The 27,766-nt window shown below is 39.5% G+C and overlaps 1 protein-coding gene across 3 annotated transcripts in view; it reads left to right on the top strand.

The window, feature by feature from the left end:
* LOC121917491 (inhibitor of Bruton tyrosine kinase-like) overlaps positions 1-27,766 on the top strand; it is a 61,760-nt gene that overhangs the window by 23,953 nt on the left and 10,041 nt on the right. Inside the window, exons 9-25 of one of the 3 annotated variants that reach the window (XM_042443504.1) lie at positions 1,292-1,415; positions 2,322-2,496; positions 5,742-5,913; positions 6,762-7,370; positions 8,510-8,596; positions 9,376-9,458; positions 9,548-9,585; positions 10,610-10,706; positions 11,192-11,293; positions 12,021-12,138; positions 14,636-14,696; positions 16,092-16,219; positions 17,416-17,528; positions 18,814-18,962; positions 21,217-21,377; positions 22,349-22,441; positions 22,816-22,959. In XM_042443504.1, the coding sequence (XP_042299438.1) occupies positions 1,292-1,415; positions 2,322-2,496; positions 5,742-5,913; positions 6,762-7,370; positions 8,510-8,596; positions 9,376-9,458; positions 9,548-9,585; positions 10,610-10,706; positions 11,192-11,293; positions 12,021-12,138; positions 14,636-14,696; positions 16,092-16,219; positions 17,416-17,528; positions 18,814-18,962; positions 21,217-21,377; positions 22,349-22,441; positions 22,816-22,959 (2,454 nt within the window). Of the gene's footprint in view, positions 1-1,291; positions 1,416-2,321; positions 2,497-5,738; positions 5,914-6,761; positions 7,371-8,509; positions 8,597-9,375; positions 9,459-9,547; positions 9,586-10,609; positions 10,707-11,191; positions 11,294-12,020; positions 12,139-14,635; positions 14,697-16,091; positions 16,220-17,415; positions 17,529-18,813; positions 18,963-21,216; positions 21,378-22,348; positions 22,442-22,815; positions 22,960-27,766 lie in introns of all 3 variants that reach the window. The other 2 variants (XM_042443505.1, XM_042443503.1) reach the window with 2 other exon arrangements.

The following is a 27,766-nucleotide window of genomic DNA, read 5'->3' as shown; positions in this document are numbered from 1 at the left end:
AGGACCAACTGAGTTTCCCTTGGCAGACAGATCCATAGCCTGGGAGCAGCCACCGAGAAGGCGCTCTCTTGGGTTCTCACCAGCTGTATATGAGATGGTGGTAGGACTGAGAGAATGCTCTCCCTGTTCTGAGAAGCAGAAAACAGCAGAATCTTATAGCACCTTAAAATACTAATTTTAGCATAAGCTCTTGTGAAGCAGAATTCACCAGACTGATAATCATGCTGGAATAACCTTTAAAATCTTTACACTGCTAAAGGCTTTAAAAACAAGCAAATATTGCATAGTTCTTAAACAGCAATCACAGAGTGCTTTATAGTTTGCTGGGAAATGCAGCTATATTGTTTTCATAACAGTAGTAATTAGTGCTTTTGCGTGCCCTGAGTGCTTCACATACACCACCTTGATAGCTCTTACACTTCACTGAATAAAGCAGTGGGCAACTCTGGCAGATCCTGGGGTTAGTTTTCTGCTCCTGGAAGCCTCCACAGGTCACTCAAACTGTCAAAAATCCTGAGAGAGGGGGGAGGAGGAGGAGGAGGAGGAGGGGAAATGTTTGGAAGTCTAGTTCTAGTTTTGAGGTGTGTGTGTGTGTGTGTGTGTGTGTGTGTGTGTGTTAACAGTGCAGGAAGGTCCAGCAACCCATTTAAAAAGTGAATAGACTCTCTTGGAGGCTTCCCAGAAAGGCAGTTCACCCCTTTTTAGTCTGGAACTGTCTCAGAGCTGCAGACCTAGCTATGACATTCTTGTGTAGCCTCAGGGCCTGACTTTCTCTAAAAGGTGGATCATTGTTATTATTCCTGTACTTTAGCTAGGAAGCCAAATTCTTAAATTCATTTTACTAGGTTGATGATAGTTGTGAAACCTAAATTGAAAAGTCGTTTGTCCACATCTTAAGTCTTTTAACCATAGTCTCTCATTAGCATGGTTGGAATTAACATTTCAGTTTTGCTGTTGAACTATTCAGTTAGTGTGCTGCTTGCTAGTTCACATTTGGTTGGAAACTTCAGATGCCAAGTTTCTCTATTATTGTTGCATTGTCCTTTTGGTATCTTACAATCTAAATTGTAACGACCCCCAGTCCCAAATGCAGTTAACGTCCTAAAAATTGGTGTTAGTGGTGAGCAGTTTCTTAACTCACATTAAATAAAATTACGTACAGCTCAGAATGGTTATTGGTTGCCCTATTATTGTATAATTTCTTTTGCTCACCCTTACAATAAAAATAAGCCTTTAAAAAGATTTATGTATGTTGGTGTAAATAAGCTTGTTTCATGTTTTCATTGTTCAGGCAACTAAACCTAAAAAAGGTTCTTGTCAATGGTGGATATTTAGATTATAGAGTGGATCCTCAAAACCTTAAAGAAAATGGAGGTCAGAGAATTTGTATTCTTGCACTGGATCAAGCTGGAAGAGTAAGTTTTAGCTACTACTTCTAAAAATTATGCAAGTATATACCTTAACCACTCTTTCTGCTGATAACATGTGGCACAGTTATGGCATTAGTTAAAAATTCAGATGCATTTGGTTGCAATTATAATGCATAAAATCTCTTCAGGCCTAGAGATTCACACAATGCATTTTAAAACAAAAACTTATAGTAAAAGGGAGAAATGATTGATAAAAACAGTGTGCATATATAGTTATATAATAGTACCAGTGAAGCGTCTGGAAAGGAAAACCTACTTAGGGAAAATATGATTTGGCTCTTTTAAGATATTGATGTCTCCTAGGCGTTAAAATGACAAGCAGCGGGTATAGTGGTTTGAGCACTGAATTATTTTGGAGACTAGGCTTCACATACCTGCTCATTCACGGAAACCTACTGGGTGACCTTAGGCAAATCACACTCTCTCAGCTTCAGAACAAACCTTCTCAGAACAAATCTTGCTAAAAAAAAAAAACCATGATAGTTTTGCCTTGGGGTCATCATAGGTCGGAAATGACTTGAAGGCACATCCTTAAAACGGCCAGATTGTTTCAGCAGTGAAAGATAATTTTGGTCCTGTGTTTACTTTTCTCTAAAATACACATAATCAGAATACAAAAAAATTATCATATGTAGAATTCAAGTATATGTCTCTGAACTAAAGCTTTTTTTTGTTGCTAAACAGCTGTAAGACAGTTCTACCAGTTTTTATTCATTTTTTATTAACAATATACCTTTAAGGAAACAGGAGGAAGCATCTGCAATAGGACAAATTATGGATTGAAAATATTCAGTTTAAAGCAACTGAGTAGGATAGAAGGACAACTTTTAGAGACATGTGTAAGCCTCTCACTGTCTTTCTTCCTCTCTCTACTCTGTACTAACATTTTAGGTGTTTTGCTGGAAGTCTGCTAACAGTCCTATGAAGCAGTGCCGATGGATGTATGGCCGCCAAGTCTACATGTCTGATATTTCACTAAACAGAAATGAAATGATGTTTGTTACACAAGACGGTGAAGTGTTCAAAGGAAAATGGGTGGATGGAAATAAAAACTCAGGAAAGAAAGGTCAGCTACCTTGATAATGAGTATATCAGAGTCTTTATTATATCAAACAGTATATATATTCTACAAGTGAATTAGCTTCAGCAAAACTGCAACTTTCAGAGAACATACCTTAGGCAGTTCTGGGTCAATCTGCATAAATATGACATAAACATACAATAGTTCCCCCCTTGCCATAAAAGGTTAGAAATAAATAAAAAAAAGTTACATAGGTCATACTATTCACATAAATTCAGGCCCGTTACAGACCGCCCAAAAGGGGCGGTCTTGGGCCGCTGCTGGTTGCAACGCGGAGAAGCCGCAGCAGCCAAACCGCACGACTCCTCCGCGCTGCAAAAAAGCGCGGAAATCGCTCTCCTTCCGGCAACCCGGAACAGACGTCGCAAGTGCCAAAGCGCGCACTCGCGACGTCTCTTCCGGGTTGTGTCAAGATGGCGGCGCCCATCTGTATAGGGCGCCGCCATTTTGACGTATTGATTACGCGCGAGGGGCAAGGCGCGTCTGAAAACGCCGCCCCTCGCGCGTAATCGCGGCGCGATGACGGCACCTCTTGTGCCCGTCTGTAACACGCCTCAGTTAGGTCCAAAGCACATTGCAGAAATAATCCAGTTTGAGACCACATTAACTGTTCTGGCTTAGTGCTATGGAACTGTGGGGATTCTAGTTTATTGTGCCACCAGAGCTCTCAGACAGAGAAGGCTAAATGTCTCACAAAACTATAAATTTATAAACAATAAATAAACCAGAATTTCCTAGCATTTAACCAGGGCAGTTAAAGAACTGTGTTTTGGACTTTAGCCAGTTTAAAATGACCAACTCATAAGGCAGTATCACATGGCTTATTGTCCAGTGACCCTTTTCCTGTGACTTTTTGAAGAAAAGCTACAAAGGTTTATTATATTTGTACCTTACGTTATGAATATTTAGTTTCCATAATGTTAGATCAGAGGTCTGAATTTCTGTATCCTGTAGGGGATGTAACTAATTCTTTTACTCTACAGATTATACTTTATCTTTTTCATGCTTGGAAGGATTTTAGCACTTGTTCTGTTTGCATCCTTGGCTTTCTAATGGCACAAACCTAGGGGCTACAAGGGACAAAAAGGCAAAAGGCTTACTTTTCTTCCTTTGGGGGGAATTTAGTACAGGGCGTCCTCAGTTGATAAGCACAGCATGAAGAAGTACGGTAACACTGTCTCTCATGTCACTACATTGCCAGGCCTGATATCAGGGAGATTGTTTTCAGGGCTAGCTATATAGTAAGGTGCAGTGAACATTGAAGTGATATAGCTCCTCTTTTCTTTCCTAGGCTGTATCTGCATTGCAGAAATCATGCAGTTTGATATACTTTAACTGCCATGGTTCAGTGCTATGGAATTCTGGGATTTGTAGTTTTGTGATATATTTAGCCTTCTCTGGCAGAGAGCTCTGGAGCCACAACAAACTACAAATCCTTGGATTTCATAGTATTCAGCCATGACAGTTAAAGCTGTGTCAAACTGCATTTTTTTGCAGTGCAAATGCAGCCTATGGCAGGGGTACAGACCGCCAGAAAGAGGCGCCAGGGAGACGCCTCTCTTTGCTGTGCAGCAGCGCTGCAGCAACCAGTTTGTGCGACGCTGCTGCACAGCAAAAAAGGAGAAGTAAATGGCGGCTCCTTTTTGCTGCGCAGCTGCAATGTCATAGCTGTGCGCCCCGTGTGGGTGGTGCTGTGCAGCTGCGACACCCTCATTACGTGCGAGGGTTACAGGGCGTGTGGGTGCTTCGCCCGCCAGGCAACCCTCGCACGTAACAAGGGCGCTGTAAAGGCCCATCTGTTGAGGGCCAGTGTCATCAAGGATAGTTCTCCTTTCTTCCTTTTTGAGCAATATATGTTGTATCTTTGAATCACTTCTCCATTAAACACCCATGTGGAATAAAAACACAGTGGTTGAAAAATTGGCAGTAGCTCCCTTCTGTCCTCATCACAAACATTGTTTCCTTTTATTTAAAGAACATGATATACATCTTATGTTAACAAATACACAAAGTAGTGTTCAGGTTAAAATAATTTTAAAAAATCAGCCGCAATAAAGCAAGATACAAAAGCAAACAGATAAGAACCAGTAGTTACAAAATGCATGTTGAAACAAATAAGGTTTCAGCATGTGACAGAACGAATTATTGGTGGCTTATATAGTGTGTGACATGTTATTTTCACACTGCTCTCTTTATTCAGTTTAACCAGGAAAGATAGTTTTGACTAGTCACACCTGTGGCTGTGTCAACTGTTTCTAACATTCATGGCAGTAGATGTTTGGGAGATCTTGTTTCATTTTTCCTTTTTAAACAAAAGGTAAAATCTCTCTAGGTACATGTTCCTCAGGAATTTTCAGAAAGTTCTGTCTTGTTTTTGGAAACCATGGTTTCAACCCTGTTGGTTGATACTGGTCCATAATAAACCTTTCGTGGAGAGCACCGCTTCTGCATAACAGAATTAATCAGACTAACTGATGCCATCTAGTGCATTTAAGTAGCATGGGACATACATAACTCTTCCAGGAATAAGGATATTTGTTGTTAAAACAATGCAGTTTATAGAGTATGACAATATAAAATAGACCTACATTAATCTGTAATTGTCTGGGGTCTCATTTGGGTGATATGATTTGTGAAGTAATTGCTTAATATGACTATAACGTTTGAACTGCTGTCTTGGGAGTACTGATATCGTTACACCTTCAACTGAAAACATGACATGAACCAAAATATTTTCTAAACACACACATGACAAAACTGTAACTGTTGTTTGAAGAACATCAGTACATATAATTAATCTGAGCCAGGTACCTACATAAACAAAACATTTAAAATACTTTATGTTCCATTCCAAGACCTTGAGCTGTTTTTATCTCTGTGTGTGTATGTGTCTGATTGTAGAAGCATCAGTCATAACTTGGCCTTCCTACAAAATAGTCATCTCCTTAACTGACTTGTCATGTCCATATATTCACTGAAAAAATCATGCTGCAAATGAAATATGGTGTTACTACATACTGCTTTATAAGGACAGATGTTGGTCTTTTCTTATGTTCTTATGAGATCAGGTAAACTGCTTGGAAAGCACATCACGTGTTAAGCAGTAAATCTGTAACAGAAGCCAGACATGTTGCCTTTCAAATAGTGAAATCAGTTAATTATTGCAGAAAATGTTTTCTTTTTGCTTCTTCATCTGATTGTCTAATTATTTTAATCTCTATGTTTAGCAGAGATTGTCTCAAATCTTCAGAATTCCTCAAATGATATCACATCTTATGACACCAACAATGTATATGAACGCATACGACTCGAGAAGCTTGCTTTTGTTCACAGAGCAGTCAGTGTTACCACAGATCCTAGTGGTTGTAATTTTGCTGTTTTACAGTCAGATCCCAAAACAAGGTAAGCTTAAATTATTTTGGGGAGTAACTTAACTGAAAGTGCTAGAGAAATTAGTGCTGGCATTCAAAGAATTGTTCCTACCTGAGCTTTTTGGCACATCAGTCAAGATCCTGTCTCATTAATGTTTAGCACTTGAGTTATGATTAAGTTATTCTTGCCTTCCTATGTCTGGCATTTTGCAAAGTTTTGCTATATTAAAGCAAAACTTAGCTGCAGCATGGGGCAGTATACCTGCTAGTATTAATGTGTGGAGTTGTGAATCTAAGGCTGGATCCACATGGCAAAAATAATCCAGTTCAACACTGCTTTAACTGTCCTGGCTCAAGGCTATGGAATTTTGGGAACTGTAGTTGGTTGTGGCCCCAGAGCGGAGCAGAGCCTTGAATTCCATAGCCTTAGCCAGGGCAGTTAAACTGTGCTGAACCAGATTATTTTTGCAGTTGTGATCCAGCTTCAGAATTCCCAGAATTGTGTAGCCTTGAGCCAGGGCAGTTTAAGTGGTGTCGAATCGGATTATTTCTGAATTGTGGATCCAGCCCAGATTCATTTTCCAAGACACTTAAGAAAACAGTTAAGGGGTGCGTGCATGTCCTCTCTTTCCAAGGGTTGGTACATGTATGGGTTCATGTACATGAGCGTGCACTCTTAATATGTATTTCATATGTGCCCAATTTGTACTTTTGTTAACTCAAGAAAAAATGTTTTTTAACAGATTCATGTTTCTTTTCATGTTTAAGAGGAGAGGAAAAGAAAACAATCTAGCAGCTGTTTTTTCTTGCATTAAGCATGAAGATTTTAATAGGGTGAGATTAAAATTAAAGGAAAATCCATATAATTCTGTCTTTCAGTTTATATGAAATTCCAAGTGTGTCAATGTCTAGCTTTCCTGAGGATTTTGGCAAATTGTTGGGAGAAGCAGAAGTTATGGACACCATCCATGATGTGACTTTTCAGGTTGGCACAAGGACTTTCCCTGCGCACAAGTATATTTTGGCAATGCGCTCTGATTTTTTCCGGAAGCTCTTTGCCGCTGATCACAGTTGGCTGGATCCTACTGACTTTTATCGCAAAGAAGACGATGATGTTGGTTGTGATTTGTTTGTGATTGAAAAACTTCACCCAGATTTGTTTATGTACCTTCTGCAGTACATTTATACAGATTCTTGTGATCTCCTTGTTCATGGTCACAGGCCCAAAATGGTGTACAAAGAAAGAATGGAAGAAAATGAAGACACCCTAATTAAAAATTTGAGTAAAATAACTATTCATGGGGATGCTAATAGTAAGTCTGCATTTGAGGTTTACAGAAGTAACCAAGAGCAGCTGGTAAATGAAAAACAGAAAAGTAAACCAAAATCCACTTCTAAGAAATGCAAAGGTGTTGGAGAAGAAGTAAATCTCATAAAAATGCTGCAGGTTGCTGCAAAGAAATTTCGACTTGACAGTTTAAGTTCAAGGTATGCCAATGGTTTGTATACATACACATGTCTCTGTGTATTTATTCTAACAGACTGGTTCTTATGTTAAGCACATGTGCCAATGGTGCAAAAGGAAGACTACCTTTACAATGATTCCTTACAAGGTCACAGCTGCATGGCAGGTTTTTTATTTTTAAAGTAGAAGGATGTAACTCCTCTTTACTGTCTAAGGGCCAGAGCACATGGCCTGGAAGGAGTGGCCTCTGGCTGGTTCAGCCCTGACCGCGCCGGGACTGCTGCGATTGCATGGCCCACTTCCAAAGTGGGCCACTGCCGCATTCCGAAGCTGGCCGCCACAGGAGTGTATTTAATCCTTTCCTAAAAGTTCTGGCTCTCATTGCAGCTTCTGGCTGTTTTGGGGACATGTGTCATCTAAATGCCATGCCTCCAAAACAGCCAGAACTTGCATTATTTGGCCCATGCATTTCAGTCATCCTAGATGAGTCTATTTTTAAATGTTTACTTAAGAATGCAAACAGTGGCTTGGAAAACCACAGTTACATTGGAATCCTGTTGGTTTGTCCCATTTATTGCATTGTTGAATGGTGAGTCAATATGTAGATAAATGCCACAGATTCAGGGGGTCTATGCTGGTCAGGACTAGCAGCATAATTTAAGCTCCAAACTGGAATGCTTTGCTTGCATTTTGAAAAGTAGTTAGTGAATTATGAAATACTTGGTGTTCAGCCCTAAATCATAGCAACAAAAGCATATAAAATAGTCTGTGGCACTTTTTACCAGTGTGGGGATTACAGTAAAGCCTAGATCCGGTCCTGTGAATCTTCTGTCCATGTTGTGCAACAAGGAGTCTTTGATTGCATCCTAGAATTTTTGGCGGAAAATGTTTGGTAACATTCATGAAGACAACTGGACTTATTCCTAAAAAAGATTGGTAAACACTGCCTCGTGCTTCATTGGCCCACTATAATATGCTGAAATAATTTAGTGATGATGATTTTAATAATCTGCCATTCATCAAGGATTTCTATCAGTTGTTTCTTTTTACTCTCTTTTTTTTTTTGTAAGGGGATATGATTAAGGACATAGTCATTCATTTTTTCAGGGATATAATAACTTTTCTGTGCACTGTATGAGTTAATTGTTTTATTTTGTTGTAGGCTAGATGGCGTCCGAATAGAAAATGGAAGAATTAGTATTGCCAACAGAAACAGTGGAAACAAACCAAAGCTAAACCAGAAAAAAATGTGAGTTTTAAAAAGTCAGGTCTGTGGTTAAAAAAAGGAAATTAGAAGGCCAAATATACATGGTTAGATATTTCTTTGTCAACCCTTGTGAGAGAAAAGAAACCTTGGGCCTTGTCCTTACTTCTGCCCTCTTCTTGCATTTCTTTATATCTTTTGTTCTTTTCCTGACCCCATATCGAGTGGTTTGCATATAATATTATGTCTGAGCTACAACATACACGTAAACATAGACATATCACTTCTGAGCTATAGCACGTTGAAGCAAATTATTTCTTCACAAAATTGGTTGTATTTTATATACATTAAGCTTTGTAATAAAAGAGGTTTGACTGGCAGTTCTGAACTGGAAATCATGCACAAAGATCAAAGAGTAATTGTTTGGCAGTGTACTGTGAGCTTTTCTTTGTTTTACCCTTGCTCCTACTCTTTGATACATGTTGTCCATCTTCACATTTTCCTATTCATCTTAGAATGTAAAACTCCTGGGTAGTAGAAGATACCCTTGTATTTATCACCTCCTATTTATCAGTCAAGATAAATATCATTTTATGAAAACTGTATCATGCCTCTGAGTTTTCTATTTCATGAGTTCCAAGTTGGTTTACTTTCATAAAACATGATGTTGTGCCATGCCCTTTTGGCAGTTGCATAGTTCTAATAGTCTTTGAAATAAATGTGTTTAAACTTGTATTTTAAATGTAATGAGGACTAAATTTGATTAAGCAACTTCTTATTTACCAGTTAGTCTCTTCAAATCAAGCATGTCTTTATTTTTCAAGTTCATACCTCTGCGATGTCACCATGAAGTCTATAGATGAAAAGGAATTTCCATGCCATAAATGCGTACTATGTGCAAGACTTGGTAGGTAAATGGTAAGGTGTTTTTGTTACTTTATTAATAGTTATGTATCAATTTAATGCATGTCAAAATGAAGTTTATCTCCTTTTCAGACTACTTTCACAGCATGCTGAGCAACTCCTGGATTGAGGTAAGTGTATCATGATAGCGCATGGACATTCTATTCTTCCTTTTTAATTTATTCAAAAATATTTATTTGGGAATTATTTAGAGAAAGGAATTAATCACAAAAGATAAATTGGTAATGGACTAAAAAAAGAGGTTTGTGTTATGTAGGATCATAAAAGGCGATGATCAAAATTTAACTTTTGCATACGAACGAGGTAGCACAGTGCGATTGCAAATAACTTTCAGGTTCTTAATTGAGCACAAATACAGTGTGCCCTTGGTATCAGCTGAGGTTTGGGTCCAGGACCTTCTGTGTATATCAGCATCCATTGATGTTCATGTCCCTTTAAGTACAGTGGATAATAAAATGGTGTCCCTTATATAAAATGGCAAAATCAAGGTTTGCTTGTTGGAATTTTATATATTTTAAAAATATTTTCAAGCCATGGATGCTTGAATCCAGGGATAAAAAAATCTATGGATATGGATGCTTGATTTTTCCTTATAGCATTCCATGAAATTAGTTGCACATTAGTGATAGACGATAGATGTTAGAATTTTAATAGGAGTTTTTTTAAAAAAAAATTAGAGGATCTATAGCTCAATAGTAGGGCACATCTTTGCATGCAGTATATTCCAGTTTAAATTCTTGTGCTGGTCTATGACTGTAATAATGATGAACTGAACCAAACAGGTTAGATCCTGGTATCTCTATATATTTCCAAAACCCTGGAGTGTCAGTGCCAGTCACTGCATGAAGTACTGATCTGGATGGACTAATGGTCTGATAGAGTATAAGCCATACTGTCATACCGCTACTTTCTCGGTGAGGTATTGGCAGTCGGAATAGACAGTATTTGATTACATTGATTTGATTTGCTGGAAGACAGCTTCAGAAGAAACATATAGACGTAGTCTAAATTCTTGCATTAAACATTTGTAAACAACATCCTTTGTGTGTGGTATTGTTAAAGGCAAACTTTTACAGTCTGAGGTTTTTCCTGAAGGCTCATAGGGAAATTCTGCTGCGTCTTGATTCCTTCTAGGCATCTCGCTGTGCATCTCTGGAAATGCCATTCTCCTCAGACATCCTGCAGGTCATCCTGGATTATATTTACACTGATGAAGCTGCTGCAATAAAAGGTGAGGGCATTGACATTACTAGTGTTCCTAGAAGAATCAAGTCTGGAGTATGTTGAGAAGAGCTTTGCTGAGAATGATTGGGGATAGAATAGGAAAGGGGAGAAAAGAAAAATCAGTGTTGATAGCCAAGGGCTAACTTAATGGGTTGAAACAGGTGAACATGTTCATGACATGCAAGTGCAGTGCAAATGAGAACAGGGCTAATCAAAAGGGGGGGGGCTGCCCTGATACAGAAGGACAAAGTCAGATATTGAAGAAGCAAAATAGGTTTGTATGCATGAACTTTTCAGGGAAGGCAGACAATGAATAGTAGTCCTGGGGAGAAACATGCACATTCCAAGCACATTGTTGAAACCATTTAGGGAGGAATGGACTGCCTCATAAGGTATACGTTAGCCTGTGATCTTGGTTTAGCTAGTAGATTGACTGTAAGCAAAGCAAATGCTGAAAGCTTGTTCATGATACAATTTTTGAATGATTTCCAGAATCTCAAAATGTGGAGTTCATCTGCAACGTTCTTGTAGTAGCAGACCAGCTCCTTATGTCACGACTGAAAGAAATTTGTGAAGTAGCCATTACAGAAAAACGTGAGTTATACTTGTTATTCAGAAAGTTATTATGATATATTGTCACATACGTGAAGACAGGTTACTGATTCCCATTTTTTCTTAAAAATGATCACGTTTTGCTTATTTTTAAAGGAAAATATTTAGATGTAGGAGTTCTCAAACTGTGCTGGAGGGCTTCTTCATCTTAAAGATAGCAATATCAAGTACATTTCTATACCCCTTATCAGTGCACTTAAGCACTCCCTAAGCAGTTTACAATGTGTAAGCTAATTGCCCCCAACAATCTGGGTACTCATTTTAGCAACCTTGGAAGGATGCAAGCCTGAGTTGAGCTTGAGCCCTTTTACTGGTATTGAACTCGCAACCTTATGGTTTGTGAGTGAGTGGCTGCAGTACAGGCATTTAACCATTGCGCCACCAGGGCAAGCTTTCTGATAGATAGCTAGATAGATAGTCCTCCATTATCTATCTTATGTTCCACGGTGCAGCTCTAAGAGCATATAGAGTGAATTTTAGGCCCTGTGCGTCATTTGTGCAGATGTGGAAAGCTTTTCTGGTGCCTAAAATGGTCTGTATGCACCATAAAGCACGGTCCAGAACCTTGTGCAATCAAATGAATTTGTAAATAGATTATTTCTTTACATGGGTGGTATGTAGTTGACAGTAGGTGTGAAATATTACTTTGCTTTTGTCCTAGCTTTCTATCATGCTTTCTAGGTTTTTTTGCCTTTGTTTCCAATTTCAGTTACTTTAAAGAATGCTGCTGAGATTCTGGAGTTTTCAGCCATGTATAATGCTGAACAGCTGAAGCAGTCTTGTCTGCAATTCATTGTACTAAACATGGCAGCTATACTTGAAACGAGGTAAGGGCAGGTTCTGGGCTCTGCATGATCACTTGCTCTGGTCATTTGCAATCTTGAGGGGTACAGATAGCATCTTCATATGCATCTGAATGTTTGAAAGTGTTTTCCTTAGCAGCTGTCTTCACAGGGTGGATCCAAATATCTACTTAAAAAATTGAAACTACATTTTTCCTGAATTGCTTTTATTATTTCTGATTCCAAAATATTTTTCAAAAGATTGGGAATAGGTTTTTGGAGGTTCTGTAAAAGTAACTGTGTCTCTTTTGCTTACAGTATGACAAATTTGTTACTGAATCCTTAGGTTTTCCCCACATCAGTTTCAAGTTACACGTTGTTACATGCTCTTCCCTTTATCTGAAAGCTCTTGGCCTTCTCATTTCCATTCATCAGATCTATTATTTCATCCATTTTGTTGCTTACACTTTCTGCTTGTGTGCTTTGTACAGGCAGCTTCCCAATTTGGCTGCCTAGAGTAATTTTTTGCTAAAATGCAATAAAGTATAACAGTGGTACTCATATTTTGTACAACTTTGTACAATATGTGAATGTTGCATTCCTCCCCCCCCATTTGATATAGTATATGAATAAAAATATTTTGTTTATTTAGTGTGTGTTTTTTATTTGCACATTCATGTACATTCAGATTTTAACATTTTATAAGGAAATAACATTGTTCAAATTAGAACAGTTTTATTTAAGTAAATTCTATATTTAACTCAACGCGTGTGAAAATTTTACATTTAAAAAATTTGGGAGGAGGAGGTGGGATCAGGGCCTTCAACTCTTTTGACCTCCCCTTGAGAAACTCTTGTGCCCTCTCCCCCTGGGGGTCCCACCTCACTGTTTGAGAACCATTGAAGTATAAGATTAAAAAGACTGAAATTGATGGGACATGGATGAACAGAAATTAACTAATTCCTTTTGTTTTAGATTGAACTAATGCTGGATTAAACCATATGTCTAAAGAGTCATTACTCTGTCCAGCTCCCATTTCTCTTCTTAAAATCATGCCTTACACCTGCATAGTTTTTTCTATACTATCATAGCATTTTCTGTCTGTATGTTGCCAGGGCTTAGGAAAGGTTTTGTGATATTCATACTACTATTCAAGAAAATTGTCATGTAAACATTCTGGAAATGTACCTAAGACAAAAACCAACCAACCAACAGTGTTTGCTAGGGTATTTACAGATCTAGGCCCTGTGATAGCTAGCTATTGTATGTACTCGTCTATAAGTCTAAAAATTTATGCCCAAAAATTTATGGTCCAAGTTGATGGAGCAGGAAGAGAGGAATAGCTGAAGGCCATTGCCAAACAGATTGTTAAACTACAAGGCCGTATAGTTAAATATGAGTAGGCATGTATTAATAATGTGTATGTATGTATACCATGATGGAAATTTCTGCGGTAACGTATGTTGTGGTGATTTATGATTTCTTTAATTATTTTAAAAGATTTGATTTTAAAAAATTAAAAAAAAATGCCCAAAAATTGACCCCAAAATCCCAGGTTGATTTATTTATGGATCACTATGGAAACATGATAGCAGCTCTTTCAGATTTCCCCATGTGATGTGGAGAGGAGTTTAGCAAGAAAGAGCCAAGCAGAAAGAGTCCTGGGTGATTGATTGCTATTGCTGTTTGTTTAAGAGTCTCCCTCTTGTCCACGTGTCTGGATGAAATGATGAAGAAAAGCCTCAGTGAGAGTCTCTCTTGCCATACGCACACATACACACATTGAGAGCCTCCAAGTTTTACCCTCGACCTATCCATGGGTCATGGCAAAATCCATAATTTTGCCCCCAAAACCTAACCTCAACTTATACATGAGGTCGACTTATAGTTGAGTATATACGCTACTTCCCTCACTTTAGAATTTTGTTCTTTCAGTTAGATTATAAATACAGCGTGTGCTTTTAGGATCTGAATATTGAAAACAAAGAATACCACATAATTCTCTTTCATTTCTCTTCATTTGGACACAGTTCAGATAGTACCTCCATCGAGAGTGAATGGATAAGAAATTCATTCAGTATAATTGTTTCTGCAATTTTACCAGCATAACATCCCCCAAAACAACAAGGAAAATTCGACAGGTTTGAGAGCAGGAATGTAGAATTTCTGAAATTGAGTGACATGGAGTTCCATTGAAAAGAATGCATGCTTTAGGGGAAAATTCATAAAAATCCATACCATATGGAAAAGTGTTCATACAGGTGGAAACAGTACTGAAAATAGTGCATACATATAGATTATACAGAAAAAGTTTGGGAAAATGCAGCCATTTGGAAAATTATGAACGAAAATGCGTATAAGAGGAAAAGTATTTGCAAAAATGTAATCAGTTTTTGTGATACATTTTAAGAATAATCTAAAAGTGGAGATGGAATCAGCCTGAACTGAACTCATGACTGAAGCAGATCCAAAATAAATAGATCTGCCTACCCCTACCACTGAGTTGCAATTAAACTGCCATTTGATGTCTTATTTATCTTAGGGCTCTGGATGTTTTAAGTGAGGATGTCCTGAAAGACCTTTCTGTTGCTTATAGGAAAGCGGTAAGTTCTACCATTAATTAGTTGAAACACACAAAATTTTAAAATGAATTCTAAAATGCAGTAATCATTATTCTTGGAGCCATGTTTCAGCATACAGCCCTTAAAGTGTGCTTTAAATTGGTTGTCTTCTATTTTAAAAAAAAAAATACAACAACTCTCTTGCCATATTTTCTAACCATGTAGCACTGCTATTGGTCTTCTATTTCAATCAGTGTTGCTAAAAATACATGATAGAATAATCCTAGTAAAGCTACAAATGCCAGGAGAGCTAAATTCATTTTTAAACTCTAAAACTCTGGAAGTGTCATGTGTCATTATCATCGCTGCTGCTGCTGCTACTAGTAGTACTAACTTTCTATGCCACATTCACACACCTCTGCCAAATTGGGATTGAAGGCAGTTCGTGAAATACAACAAATACAGTATTCTTGGAACTGTGCTCTTTATTAAGTCTAATGGATGAGTCAGCTTGTTCTCTTAATAGTCTAAGGGGGATACAGATCGGTACTTTGTGCTGACCTGTGGGGAGAGTCACAGTGTAGTGTCCGCATGCTCAGTGTCATGACCCCATCCCCATGGCACCATTTTGTTGCATGCCTGTTTACATTGCATGCTCCATGATGATGCCACTGTTGCACAGTGCCCAGACGGTGTAGCGCAAAAGGGGCATCATGATGGCACACCGGCGTGCCTATGACATCCCTTCCAGGATGCTGAAAAGTAGCTGCTTTTCATGACTTCTTGTGTCCTCCAGAAGCCGTGGTGCGGCCCCAATCTGGGACGAAAAGGAGCAGCTTCATGCCGCTTGTCTGTATAGCCCTTTAGTTACTAAAGTGAATATCTTACTAAGGTCCAAAACTCACTGCAAAAATAATCCAGTTTGAGACTGCTTTAACTGCCCAGGGCTAGTGCCAGAGAATCCTGGGAATAGTAGATTATTATGGCCCCAGAGCTCTCTGACAAAAAAAGGTTAAATGTCTCACAGAACTACAGTTCCTAGTATTCCCTAGTATTCAGTCAGAGACATTAAAGCAGTCTCAAACTGGATTATTTCCTGTGTGTTTTGGACCTAAGTCACTTTATTTGGATATAGCTGTAAAATTAATGGTGTGCAGTACAATGGATTAATAAAATAGAATACACAGGTTTTTCCCCCCATGTAATTAGTAAATGAGAACTTGGGCAGATGGCTTTGTGCATTGTCTTTATGAGGTAGGTGCATATGCAGATACATATCCTTAAATAAAGGCAGCGTGGAAAGTATCCTTATCTCATCACACTTTAAACTGTGACGGTATTTCAAAATGTACTGTGGCAGAGAGTTTTAATATCTGAATTTAGTACCTACCTGTTTTTCCTAGTGTTATGGCTTTAAAATAATTTATAATGTTACAGATCCCTGCTATGGTCAGAAGAGTAATTACTCCATACCAAGGTGGCCCTGATATAAGTTATTTGGAGCCTGAGGAAGGAGAAACGTTTGTCTTTCTGAAAGAAGAACTAAGTACAGAACACACTTCTCAGTAAGTCATCCTTTTCTTCTGATAAATTGAGTAATGTAGTTTGTGTGCACAGAATAAACTTATAAAAATTGAAGTTATTTGATAAGTTATAAATTGTCCTTTGTAATTAGAGCCCTTTTTGGTTTGGAAAACGGGTACGGGGGCATGATGTATTAAGAAAATGTTCTGGATCCTGCAGTGAAGTAATCCACAGCTGTATAGGTTATACCATCAATCCTCACTATCCACGGATTCTTTATCCATAGCTTGAAAGTATTTAAATAATACATAAAGTCCAAACTTTGATTTTGCCATTTTTATATAAGGAGCACTATTTGTATATTTATATCAGGTTGTAATCCTGCCTCGATCCACCTAGGAGAGAGGGGAAAATATAAATAATTTTTTAATTATTTTTTATTTCGCTTTCCATTGGTTTTAAAGAGACTTGAACATCCAGGGATTTTAGTATCCATGGGGTGGGGGAGTGTCCTATCACTGAACCTCACTGGATACCAAGGCCCCACTGTATCCCTCATGCATCAAGCTTTGTATTGTGCTTTTTCTGGATCTGGCAAATCCACAATGAGTTCTATACTCTCACTTCACTGAGCAAGAAGAGATGGAGAAGGGGATGATGGAGATGTGTGCAACATGCAGAGCTCTGGCATAACTTTACAATGACAAATAATCTTTTAATCTTGCCATCAATTAAACATGTATTGAGTATCATTTAAAGACTGAGACAGGAAAAAAATAATCATGATGGCGGAATACAGACTGCCCAAAAAAGGTGGTCTGCCGGTGTGCCTCCTTTTCCGCCGGTGGGAAGCCTCAGCAGATAAACTGCATGGTTTCCTGCCGGCAAAGAAAGAACCTGCAAAAAGTGGGTTCATTTCCTGGCGTGCTTGTGACACCCGAGTGCGCTGCGATGATCAGACGCTAAGTGTCCGTCGCGTCAAAATGGCGGCACCCATGTGTACAGGGTGCCGCCATTTTTATGCCCTCATCATGTGCTAGAGGTGAGGCACGTATGGGTGGTGCGCCCTCGACCAACCCCTAGCACGTGACGGGAGTACACTTTAGGCCCGTCTGGATCGGACCGATGTTAGGAAAATCCTGACTGGACAGAATGTCATATGAAAGAAAAGTATTTATATGTGCAATTCAAAAAGTATGTAAAACCTTAATAAATGTGTGTTTTTAATTTAAACCAGGGAAGCTCTTCTCAAAAAAGCTAAAGCAAAGGCTAAAAAGAAGCCTCGAAGACGGTCAGACAGCTCGGGTGGATATAATCTGTCAGATATTATCCAGAGTCCACCCTCCAAAGGTTAGTGGCAAAGAAGCTTCTTTGACAGCGTCATTTGTGGATGACATTCTTTGTGAGGCTGAAACCCTAATCCACAGTGCCAGGTTCATTCTGTGATGCTGAACACTGCAGCACATCCATCTTAACATGGGTGTGGTCTAATTTCATTGCACATTAAGAGTGTGCATCTGTTTATTGTCATGCAGTGAATTCCATTCATATTAATACTTTCCTGCGTGTGACCTCTAGGACACCCTTAATTTGAAAGGATCTGGGGTTGTCACTGTATCTTACATGTATAAGTGCTACTATCCTTCTCTTTCCATTCCATTCCATTCTTTCAATTACACTTTGGCTCGTTCCGCACGGGCCTATAGTACGCACTCCACGCGTACTAGGGTTAAAAAGGGGCGTCACTTCCTGACGCCCCTAACTCTAATACACGCAGAGCGCGCACAAAATGGCGGTGCCCATTCCACACGGGCGCCGCCATCTTGACTTAGCGGACCCGTTGCATCCGCACATCGTGTGGCACAAATGACGCCACGAGTGCGCCATTGGCACCTCGCGATGTCATAAGTGCGCCGCAACAAGAAGCGCCATTTTGGGGGTTCTTTTTGCAGCGCGGAGGAGCCACGCGGTTTGGACGCTGGGGCTCCTCCGCGCTGCAAATGACCGTTTTGGGCGGTCTGTAACGCGCCTTTGTTATGTATTGTATAACTAGAACATTAATGTGTAACTAGAACTAGGTAACGAGCAGCATTTTGCTAAAGATGTGCAGATTTTGCCTAGAGATTGCGGAGAGCTGATGCTGAAATATACAAGGCTTTAGCAAAATGGTGCCCATTACCTAGTTCGAGTTACACATTAATGTTATAGTTACACAATACATTAAAGCATTTTTCATTTTCAAGTCTCAGTTTAATCTGAACTCCCAAGTACTCTGGGAGGGGCCCAGTGCCCTTCAAGGAGCCATTTAAAACAGGGGAAACAAATGGGGCATACACTTCTGCTCCTCAAAGTGTACCATTGTATAGTGAAGAGGAAAACCAAGACTGCCATGAGGAAGAGAACTGCTACACCAGTTTTGGTGTTGTAAACGCACCTTAAGTAGGTGAATGAGTGGTCCCCTGAAAACAAGGGTCAGATCAGGGCTGCGTCTTTCAAAATCAAGCAAGTGGATAGTCTAGGATAGCATTTCCCACCCAAAACAGGTTTTTATCCAATGAAACTTTATATTGCCAGAATATGGTACCAGTTTTGCATTTAAAAGTTGCTGATGATCATTTTCCTCTTACACATACAGGGATAGTGAAACTTGACAAAACTAATTCTGTTGAATCTCTTCCTGAGATGCTGATGTCTGATTCTGAAGGAAGCTATGTGGGAGTGAACAGCCCTAGAGATCTGCAGTCTCCAGACTTTACAGCAGGATTCCATGCAGATAAGGTTGAGGTTAGAGTCTGCTGAACCATTTTTACATCTATGCTTGTTAATTAAATGAAACATAACATGAGGAACCACACTAGTAGCTGATTTATAAAAATGCCATATGTGTGAATCTGGGAGGGTATTCAAGTTAGGCCACAGCTAACAAAATGAACTTCAACAGGGAGAAATGTAATGTACTGCACTTAGGGCAGAAAAATAAAATTCACAGATATAGGATGGAGGACACTTGGCTGAACGAGACTACATGTGAAAGGGATCTGGGAGTCCAAGTAGACCACAAGTTGAACATGAGTCAACAGTGCAATGCGGCAGCTAACAAGGCCACTGTGATTTTAGGCTGCATCAATAGAAGTATAGTGTCTAGAATAGATCAAGGGAAGTAATAGTACCACTCTATTCTGCTCTGGTCAGGCCCCACCTGGAATATTGTGTCCAGTTCTGGGCACCACAATTTAATAAGGATGTGGAGAAACTAGAGCATGTCCAAAGGAGGGCGGCTAAAATGGTGAAGGGCCTGGAAACGCCTTAGGGAGCTGGGGATGTTTAACCTGGAGAAGAGAAGGTTAAGAGGCAGTATGATAGCCCTGTTTAAATACTTGAAGGGATGTTTCATTGAGGAGGGAGCTGACTTGTTTTCTGCTGCTCCAGAGACTAGGACCCGGAGCAATGGATGCAAGCAACAGGAAAAGAGATTCCACCTCAGCATTAGAACTTTCTGACAGTAAGGGCTGTTTGACAGTGGGACACACTCCCTCGGAGTGTAGTAGAGTCTCTTTCCTTGGAGGCCTTTAAGCAGAGGCTGGATGGCCATCTGTCGGGGATGCTTTGTCTGGGAGTTCCTGCATGGCAGGGGGTTGGACTGGATGGCCCTTGCGGTCTCTTCCATTCTGTGATTCAAAATTTTAAAGGTCCTGTGTCAAACTCATGTGTTGGATTTGTATAGACTTGGCCTATGAATTGTGAAGATGTTACTTCTTTGCTTTGGTCTGCTGGTTTTCAGTCTTTAATGTTTTCTTCTATGAAAAAATCTTTAGGTTGTATACATTTTATTTATTTGTGGTCAATTTTCTTAATGTTGTGCTTTTCAGGCATGTTAGGTCCTGTTCAGAGCAGCCATTAAGAGCAGCCTGGGGGCATAGTTGGGGCATTGTGTCCACATGATGCATGTCCTGACTCCACACCCGGGGCGCCATGATGCCATGCGCTGCTCCACATGGCATGTGGCATCATGGCACTCCTCCAGCACCGTGTCTATACGTCCCAGTGCCAAAGGAGCGCCTCCAAGCCATGGCACTGCAGCTATGGTGCCTTTCCAGGGCACAAAAAGGAGCTGCTTTTTGCAGCTCCTTTTTGTGCCTTGGAAAGGCCAGATCAGGGCTGCAGTTTGTGGTTGCCGTGGCCCCTATCCGGCCAAAGAAGGGGCGGCTCCATGCCACCCCTTTGGGGCTGTCTGAACAGCTCCTTAGATTCTTAGTCCCATTAGTCCTAGCAAGCGTGGTTGGTTATTGAGGAATAATGACAAGTGTAGTCCAAAATATCTGGAGGGCATTAGCCTGGGGAAGGCTCAGCCATGATGTATGAACTTGTATAATTTAAATATAAAATGTGTATTTTATACATTAATATAAAGAATATGCAAATGGATCTTGTAGCACCTTTGAGACTAACTGAAAGAAAGAAGCTGGTAGCATGAGCTTTCATAGACTTGAGTCCACTTCCTTGGATGCATCTACAAAAACTCATGCTACCAGTTTATTGCTTTCAGTTATTCTCAAAGTTCCTACAAGATCCCTTTGCATATGGATTTTCCAGACTAACACAGCCATTTTTTTGTAATCTAAAGAGGTTATTCTTGGCGGAATATAGCACTGATATGTACCCGTCTTTTTTAACCTGTTAAAGCATCATGCACATAACTTAATTTTCATGGAATATGGAGTCACTACATTATATCAGAGCCAAGAGCATCATTTAAGACAGTAGAACATTAGACGTGTTAAATGCCAAATACTGCTCCCATGGTAACCTAGTTGTTAAACTCAAGGGTGTTAAAAGTAATGCAATGTGATATAAGGAACAAATGTTAAAAGGAGAAGGAAAATTCCTCTGGGCATGTGCAAACTTTTGGACATGCCTAAAGTACTTCTTTAGCTATTAAAGATAAAAACTCAGTATTTGACTTTGTTCTTTTCTTAGATGTGTTAATTGATGCGAATATCACTTCTTAAAATGGTAAAATTGTAGTCTTTGATTTCAGGTGAAAGAGAAAATGTATGTTTCCAATACAGTTCCACATGTCAACAAAGAGGTGAAAACTTCTGATGGAACATCAACACAAAAAATATCGCTTCCACAGTCCATTCCTAATAACAAAATCACCTCTGCAAGTTCTTCCAACTGGGTTGTCAGTTCTTTCAGGTATATGAAAGATCCTCTATGTGTTCCCATGTTTCACAAGACCTATTCCATGACAGAGTGAGTCTTCCTTGTCTGGATTGTCGGGAATTCCAAAATCTGAAATACTCCAAAATTGCCCACATGGGTGGCTGAGATAGTGACCCCCTTTGCTTTCTGGTTTAGTACACACAAACCTCCTTTCATACGCAAAATTGTTTTAAAATGTATAAAATTGACTTCAAGTTGTGTGCATAAGGTATATATGAAATATAAATTATTTTTGTGTTTAGACCTGTGCCTCATCTCCCAGACATCTCATTATGTATATAAAAATATTCAAAAATTCCAAAAACAAAACAAAAAAAAAAAAAACTGAAACCCTAGATACTTCTGATCCCAAGCACTTTGGATAAGGGAGACTAAATCTGTATTGAAATTCATGTGGTGTGGCAGGCTTTTGGAATGAGAACTTCCTCCTTCCCCAGTAAAAGGTATTGCTTGTATACAACTAGTTGATAACATGATTTCTGAAGAATCAAATGGCCAGATAATTTTGTGGTAGTTGTGATCATTACACTAAAAGAAGTTATGTGGCTCTGCGCTGAGCCTTCCCCTGCCTTCGGTGGAAATCATTACAGCCTTTGCTGTGCACAGATTGCAGCTAGGACTTGTCATCTAAGGATCTAATTAGTAGGAAGTTTTAAAAGAAATATAACTAAACTTCACATTAACTAAAATGCTGGGCTTGACATACTTTGTCCAGCATAGACAGTATACCTAGAAGTGTCCTTGGTGTGTGTTTCCTGGATAAAAAAAGTTTGTTTGAAAACATTCTATTTGAGGTTTGCCATAATTGAGGAAGTGGACATAAATTATACATCTGTTAGAAAATGTATGCAAGATATAGAAGACTTCTGTAGTGTTTGGCTTCTGGAGTATAAGTAAAAATGGATGTCTTGAAAAGTAACAGTTTGTAATTATTTTTTCTTCAGTCCTGCCAGTCCTCCTACTATGGATTTAAGAACTATCATGGAAATTGAAGAAAACATGCAAAAATGTGGAAGCTTGCCAAAGATAAATTCAGGGTTAGTAAAACACAAGGCTTAATAAAAAAAAAAGTGTAAGAGTGAATTGTGCTAATGCGAATCACAGTTTTAGCATCCTGATCTTTGGATAGCTTTTAAAAACTTTATTTTGGAAATAACTGTGTTATGAAGTTTCCGTTCTCGTTCACCTGATGATGATGAAGTAATATCTGTGTTGCTTCATTAGCATTGCTTATTACTTGCATGAATGTCTGATCACAGGTCAGGTGTGGTTTTTTTTAAAAAATGGATTTGATAGATATGAGAAACAGAGCACTCTTCCCCTTCCTTTATATATTTAGAATGTATGGTTTATATTCTGTTCTAGAATTGGTTTGATGAACTGGTTCCCATTTTTATTTTTTCATTTTTAGTAGACCTACTCCTCATGGAGGCAAGCTTTCTCAGAAGCAAAGGAAAATGATTGCCCTGGCTGCAAAGGACAGTAGCCCAGATTTTGTGCCAGATGTAGTCTTGCCACCTACATCCCCCAAAACTGCAAAATCTGGAAATGTCTGGTATGTGTTTGTTTGTTTTGGTTGTGTTAGTGTGCGTCAGATTCCATTTCAGTTTTTAACATAGGCCTTGTTTCATCCTAATAGGATTGTCCCACATTTAATTACAACTTAAACTTTAATAAGCTTAAACTTCAGTAGCTCTGTGGCAAAGCGTATTTTTTGCATGCAGAATGTTTTAGGTTCAGGCCATTACATTTCTAGATATGATTTCAGCAAACATCTGTAGAACTGTCACTTGTTGGTCGACTCTAAACCATGTTGAGCTGTACATTTTCTAAACCATATTGAGCTGTACCAATCAAATGAAGTGTTAGAATGTGACTACTCTAGAGTATGTAATTTGTAACTACTCAGTTATTTTTCTCTGCAAAAGTGACTTGCATTCAATAGAAAAGCTTACTTTTTTCTTTTATACTTTAAGAGAAAAGACCAAGTCACACACTCTTAGCCTCAGAGGAAGGCAATGGTAAACTCCTCTCTGAACAAATCTTGCCAAGTAAATCTTGTGATAGGTTTGCCTTAGGATCGCCATAAGTCAGAAGCAAGTTGAAAGCACACAACAACAAAAATCACAATGAAAGCAATTAAAAAGAAAACTGCTACTATCATATTGTTTTTAATAAACATTTATGATGCAACCATACTCTCTGTACTCAATGCAGTTCTGAGCACTATATATCAGAAAGGAGCTAGAAAAGTTGCAGAAAATGGCACCTGGAATTATTAATAAAAAGGATGACAGTATTTGGCCCTTTATAGCTTACACAAAAGGGGGATACACTATAGAGGTGTTTTTGCACACAGTGTGGAGAAAGTGATGCCAACGTCTCCGAAGCACTCATTTTCAAAACATCCTATCCTCGTTTTCCATTTATTAAATAGAGTGGAGAATCTTTTTGGCCTTAGGACTCCTTTCTGACCTTACAGTGATCCTAAGGCAAACCTATCACATGATTTGCTTGGCAAGATTTATTCAGTTGGTATTCTGTATGGCTCAGTATAGTGTAGTAGTTTCACTTGCAGAATTGTGCTACAGCTGGCCATTTACTGGCCCTTGGACGTACTATAGAGACACTATAGTTTCCCCTCATGATCATCCCATGCCTCGTGGTGAGTGAGAAGAGGAATAAGAGGAATATACAGAATAAATAAAGAGATAGTACAGGAATACCTGGTTAATCTAAATGAATATAAGTCTCCAAGACCAGATGAACTATATCTGAGGGTATTAAAAGAAGTGGCAAATGTAATATCGGAGCCATTGGCAATAATCTTTAGAACTCCTGGAGGAGGGCAAACTTTGTCCCTATCTTCAAAAAGGGAAACAAAAAGAGGATTACAACAATTATCATCCAGTTAGTAAACAGAGAATCTGTGAACATCTAGAAGACAATGCCATAACCACAAAAAGTAAACATGGGTTTCAGAGAAACAAGTCATGCCAGACAAATCTGATCTCTTTTTTTGATAAAATTACCATCTTGTTAGATAAGGGAATGCTGTGGATATAGTGTATCTTGATTTCTGTAAGGCCTTTGACAAGATTCCCCATGACATTCTTGCAAACAAGCTTGTAAAACGGGGGCTACACAAGGTAACTGTTAGGTGGATTTGTAATTGGTAGACTGGCCGAACCCAAAGGATGCTTCAGCAATGGCATCTTTTCATCGTGGAGAGAAGTGACCAGTGGGGTCCCATAGGGTTCTGTCCTGGGCCTAGTGCTATTCAACATCTTTATCAATGACTTGGATGACAGAATTGGGGGCATACTAATCAAATTTGCAGATGACACCAAATTAGGAGGAGTAGCAAATACCCCAAAGGACAGGATCAAAATTCAAAATGATCTGAATAGACTAGAAAGCTGGGTCAAAGCTAACAAAATGAAATTCAACAAGGAAAATTTAAGGTACTGCACTTAGGGCAGAAAAATGAAATGCACAGATATAGGATGGGGGACACCTGGCTGAACGAGACTACATGTGAAAGGGATCTAGGAGTCCAAGTAGTCCACAAGTTGAACATGAGTCAACAGTGTGATGCGGCAGCTAAAAAGGCCGATGCAATTTTAGGCTGCATCAATAGAAGTGTAGTGTCTAGATGAAGAGAAATAATAGTTCCACTCTATTCTGCCTTGGTCAGGCCTCACCTGGAATACGGTGTCCAGTTCTGGACACCACAATTCAAAAAGGATGTTGACAAATTGGAGCATGTCCAAAGGAGGGTGACTAAAATGGTGAAGGTTGTGGAAACCGTGCCCTATGAGGAATGGCTTAGGGAGCTGAGCATGTTTAGCCTGGAAAAGAGACAGTTAAGAGGTGATATGATTGCCCTGTGAAGGCGTGTCACATTGAGGATGGAGCCAGCTTGTTTTCTGCTGCTCCAGAGATTAGAACACAGAACAATGGATGCAAACTACAGGAAAAGAGATTCCACCTTAACATTAGGAGGAACCTCCTGACAGTAAGAGCTGTTCAATGGGGGGAACACACTCCCTTGGAGATTGGTGGAGTCTCCTTCTTTAGGTCTTTAAACAGAGGCTGGATAGTCATCTGTTGGGAATGCTTTGATTGTGAGTTCCTGCATGGCAGAGGGTTGGACTGGATGGCCCTTGTGGTCTCTTCCAACTCTACGATTCTATGATTCTGTAAGTCAGAGAAATAATTGGCTATGACCCTGTAGCCAGATGCGAAATTGGGGACTGCTGAGGTCATCCTGAGATCTCAGCAGATTATATATATATATATATATATATATATATATATATATAATCATTTCCTGTCTAGCTATGGGCAAGTGAAAGGTGGATTTATGCCTATGTGTGCCACTAACATGCTGCTAGCCTGGGTGTGTTTCTTTTAGGCCACTTCAGTTAGGTTAAAGCTACTTTAAAATCTTTATGTCTATAGATAAGTGACTTCAGACTTAGCATTGAAGTGGTCAGTGGTCTCCACCCTTAAAAGCTGGCATAAACTCATTGTTTTTTTTTTGTTTGTTTTTTTAGCAGATTCAAGGTGCCATTCCCATCTGATTTGAGGCCCCTTTCACAGTACACAATTACTATGCGCTATGATCCCTTTTTAACTGCCATGCTGCATCCTATGTAACCTTGGAGTTTGTAGTTTGATCAGAGGCAGTAGAGGAAATCTCTGGATGAGAATTCTAAATACCTCTTGCTAAACTGCAAATTCTAGAATTCCACAAGATGTTGCTGTGGAGTTAAACTGGAACCATAGCTCTATCACTGTGTTGTGTGAAAGAGCCCTAAGACTAAGAGCACTCACAGGCAGTGATACAATACATCTATCCAACTGCAGATAACCTGCAAATTATCTACTGAAACAAAATATTCTTACTAGTATTACACTTTCTGTATAAACAAGAAAAGTAGCTACAATTTTTGTATGGAACTCCTTGTCCCTGCTCCCAGTTTATAGACACTACACAGTGTTGGAGGCCACATTTGGATAAGAGTTATATATGGGAGGTGGGTGTTTTGTCTCCTAAAACCATTAGGTGAACATGGTAAAAATGTTCTTAAAAAAAAAAGATGGAGAGAAGAATCCAACATGGAAGAAGAAGCAACTGGATCAGAAGTCAAGTGAGTTGCAAAACAAAAAGAGAGAGGATAGTAGATATGTTTGTGTATTTTTACTTAATTTTTATAGAATACTTATACTCTAGTCTAACTTAGCATTTATTGCAGTTTTGAAACTGTTTCATAATTTCACTTCAGTTTTACTTTTAAACTAAAACTACTTTAAAACTACTTTTAAAAGGGACATTCAGTGAAAATATTATGTTAAAAGGTGCAAGGAAACTTTGCCACCTATTATGTAGGGTGGATCACGGCCCCTGGGGGCTTCCTGTGCTAGAAAAAGGTCAGTATGGGGGAATCGGGGTGTATCAGGGGCTGCAAAATGAGGTGTTGGGGAATTATTATATTGATGTTTAGGTGTAATTTTTGGTGCAGTTTAAAACAGACATGGTTCTTCAGTTCAGTCAGTGTTGAGAGAAGCACTTATTGAACCTTCCATTTTGATATAAAGAACTGCATTTTAGTACATATCTAGTTCTGTACAATGAGACAAACATTATTTCATGTATTTTATTATTTCATGTAATTATTTTAAAACTTACTAAAATTATTTGGTGTAATTATGTTAAAACTTGGGTAAATTTTGAATAGGGTCTGGGAAATCAACAAAATGTGATCAGGAATACTCAGGAAAATAGCAAATAAAATTTGGACAAGTCCTTGGTATAGGAAGTTATTATTTTTTTTTTATTTTTTTCTTGTTTTATGCTGATATCTATGAGTTTACTCTTGTTCACATTTAACTAGGCTTGCCATAACCCGGCGGCCCCCGTGCCATTCACGGTTTCGGGGGGCCTCTCCCGGTCACGGTCCGGTTTGGACCCCCACCCGTGCCTTGTTCCCGGTTTGGGGAGTCCGCTCCGGCCATTGCTGCTGCCGCTAATGCGGCTGCTGCGGCGCCAACCCACCTCCTCCTCCTCCTCCAGCTCCACCTTCCTCCTCTTCCTTGGCGGGCCGGCGGCAGAAGCGCCGCTGCCACCGCGCCCCCACTGGGAGGGCTTGCGCGCTGCCCAGGCCTCAGTAGGGGCCAGTGGCAGCGCGCGCGCCTTCCCCATTCCCTCTGCGCGCACGCACACGTGCCTGCCCCGCTTCCCTTCCTCCCGCGCCAGCCATCCTAAGGAGGAGGAGGAAGGAGCCGGAGGAAGGGTGCCTGAAGGCCAGGGCAGAATTGGGCCACAGAAGGAGGAGGAGGAGGAAGAGGAAAGCTGA

The sequence above is a fragment of the Sceloporus undulatus genome, unplaced genomic scaffold, assembly GCF_019175285.1.
Source record: "Sceloporus undulatus isolate JIND9_A2432 ecotype Alabama unplaced genomic scaffold, SceUnd_v1.1 scaffold_20, whole genome shotgun sequence".
NCBI classification, from domain to species: Eukaryota; Metazoa; Chordata; class Lepidosauria; order Squamata; family Phrynosomatidae; genus Sceloporus; species Sceloporus undulatus.
The sequence above is the reverse complement of the archived record's forward strand: the minus strand, read 5'-3'. Positions and strand labels throughout refer to the sequence as shown.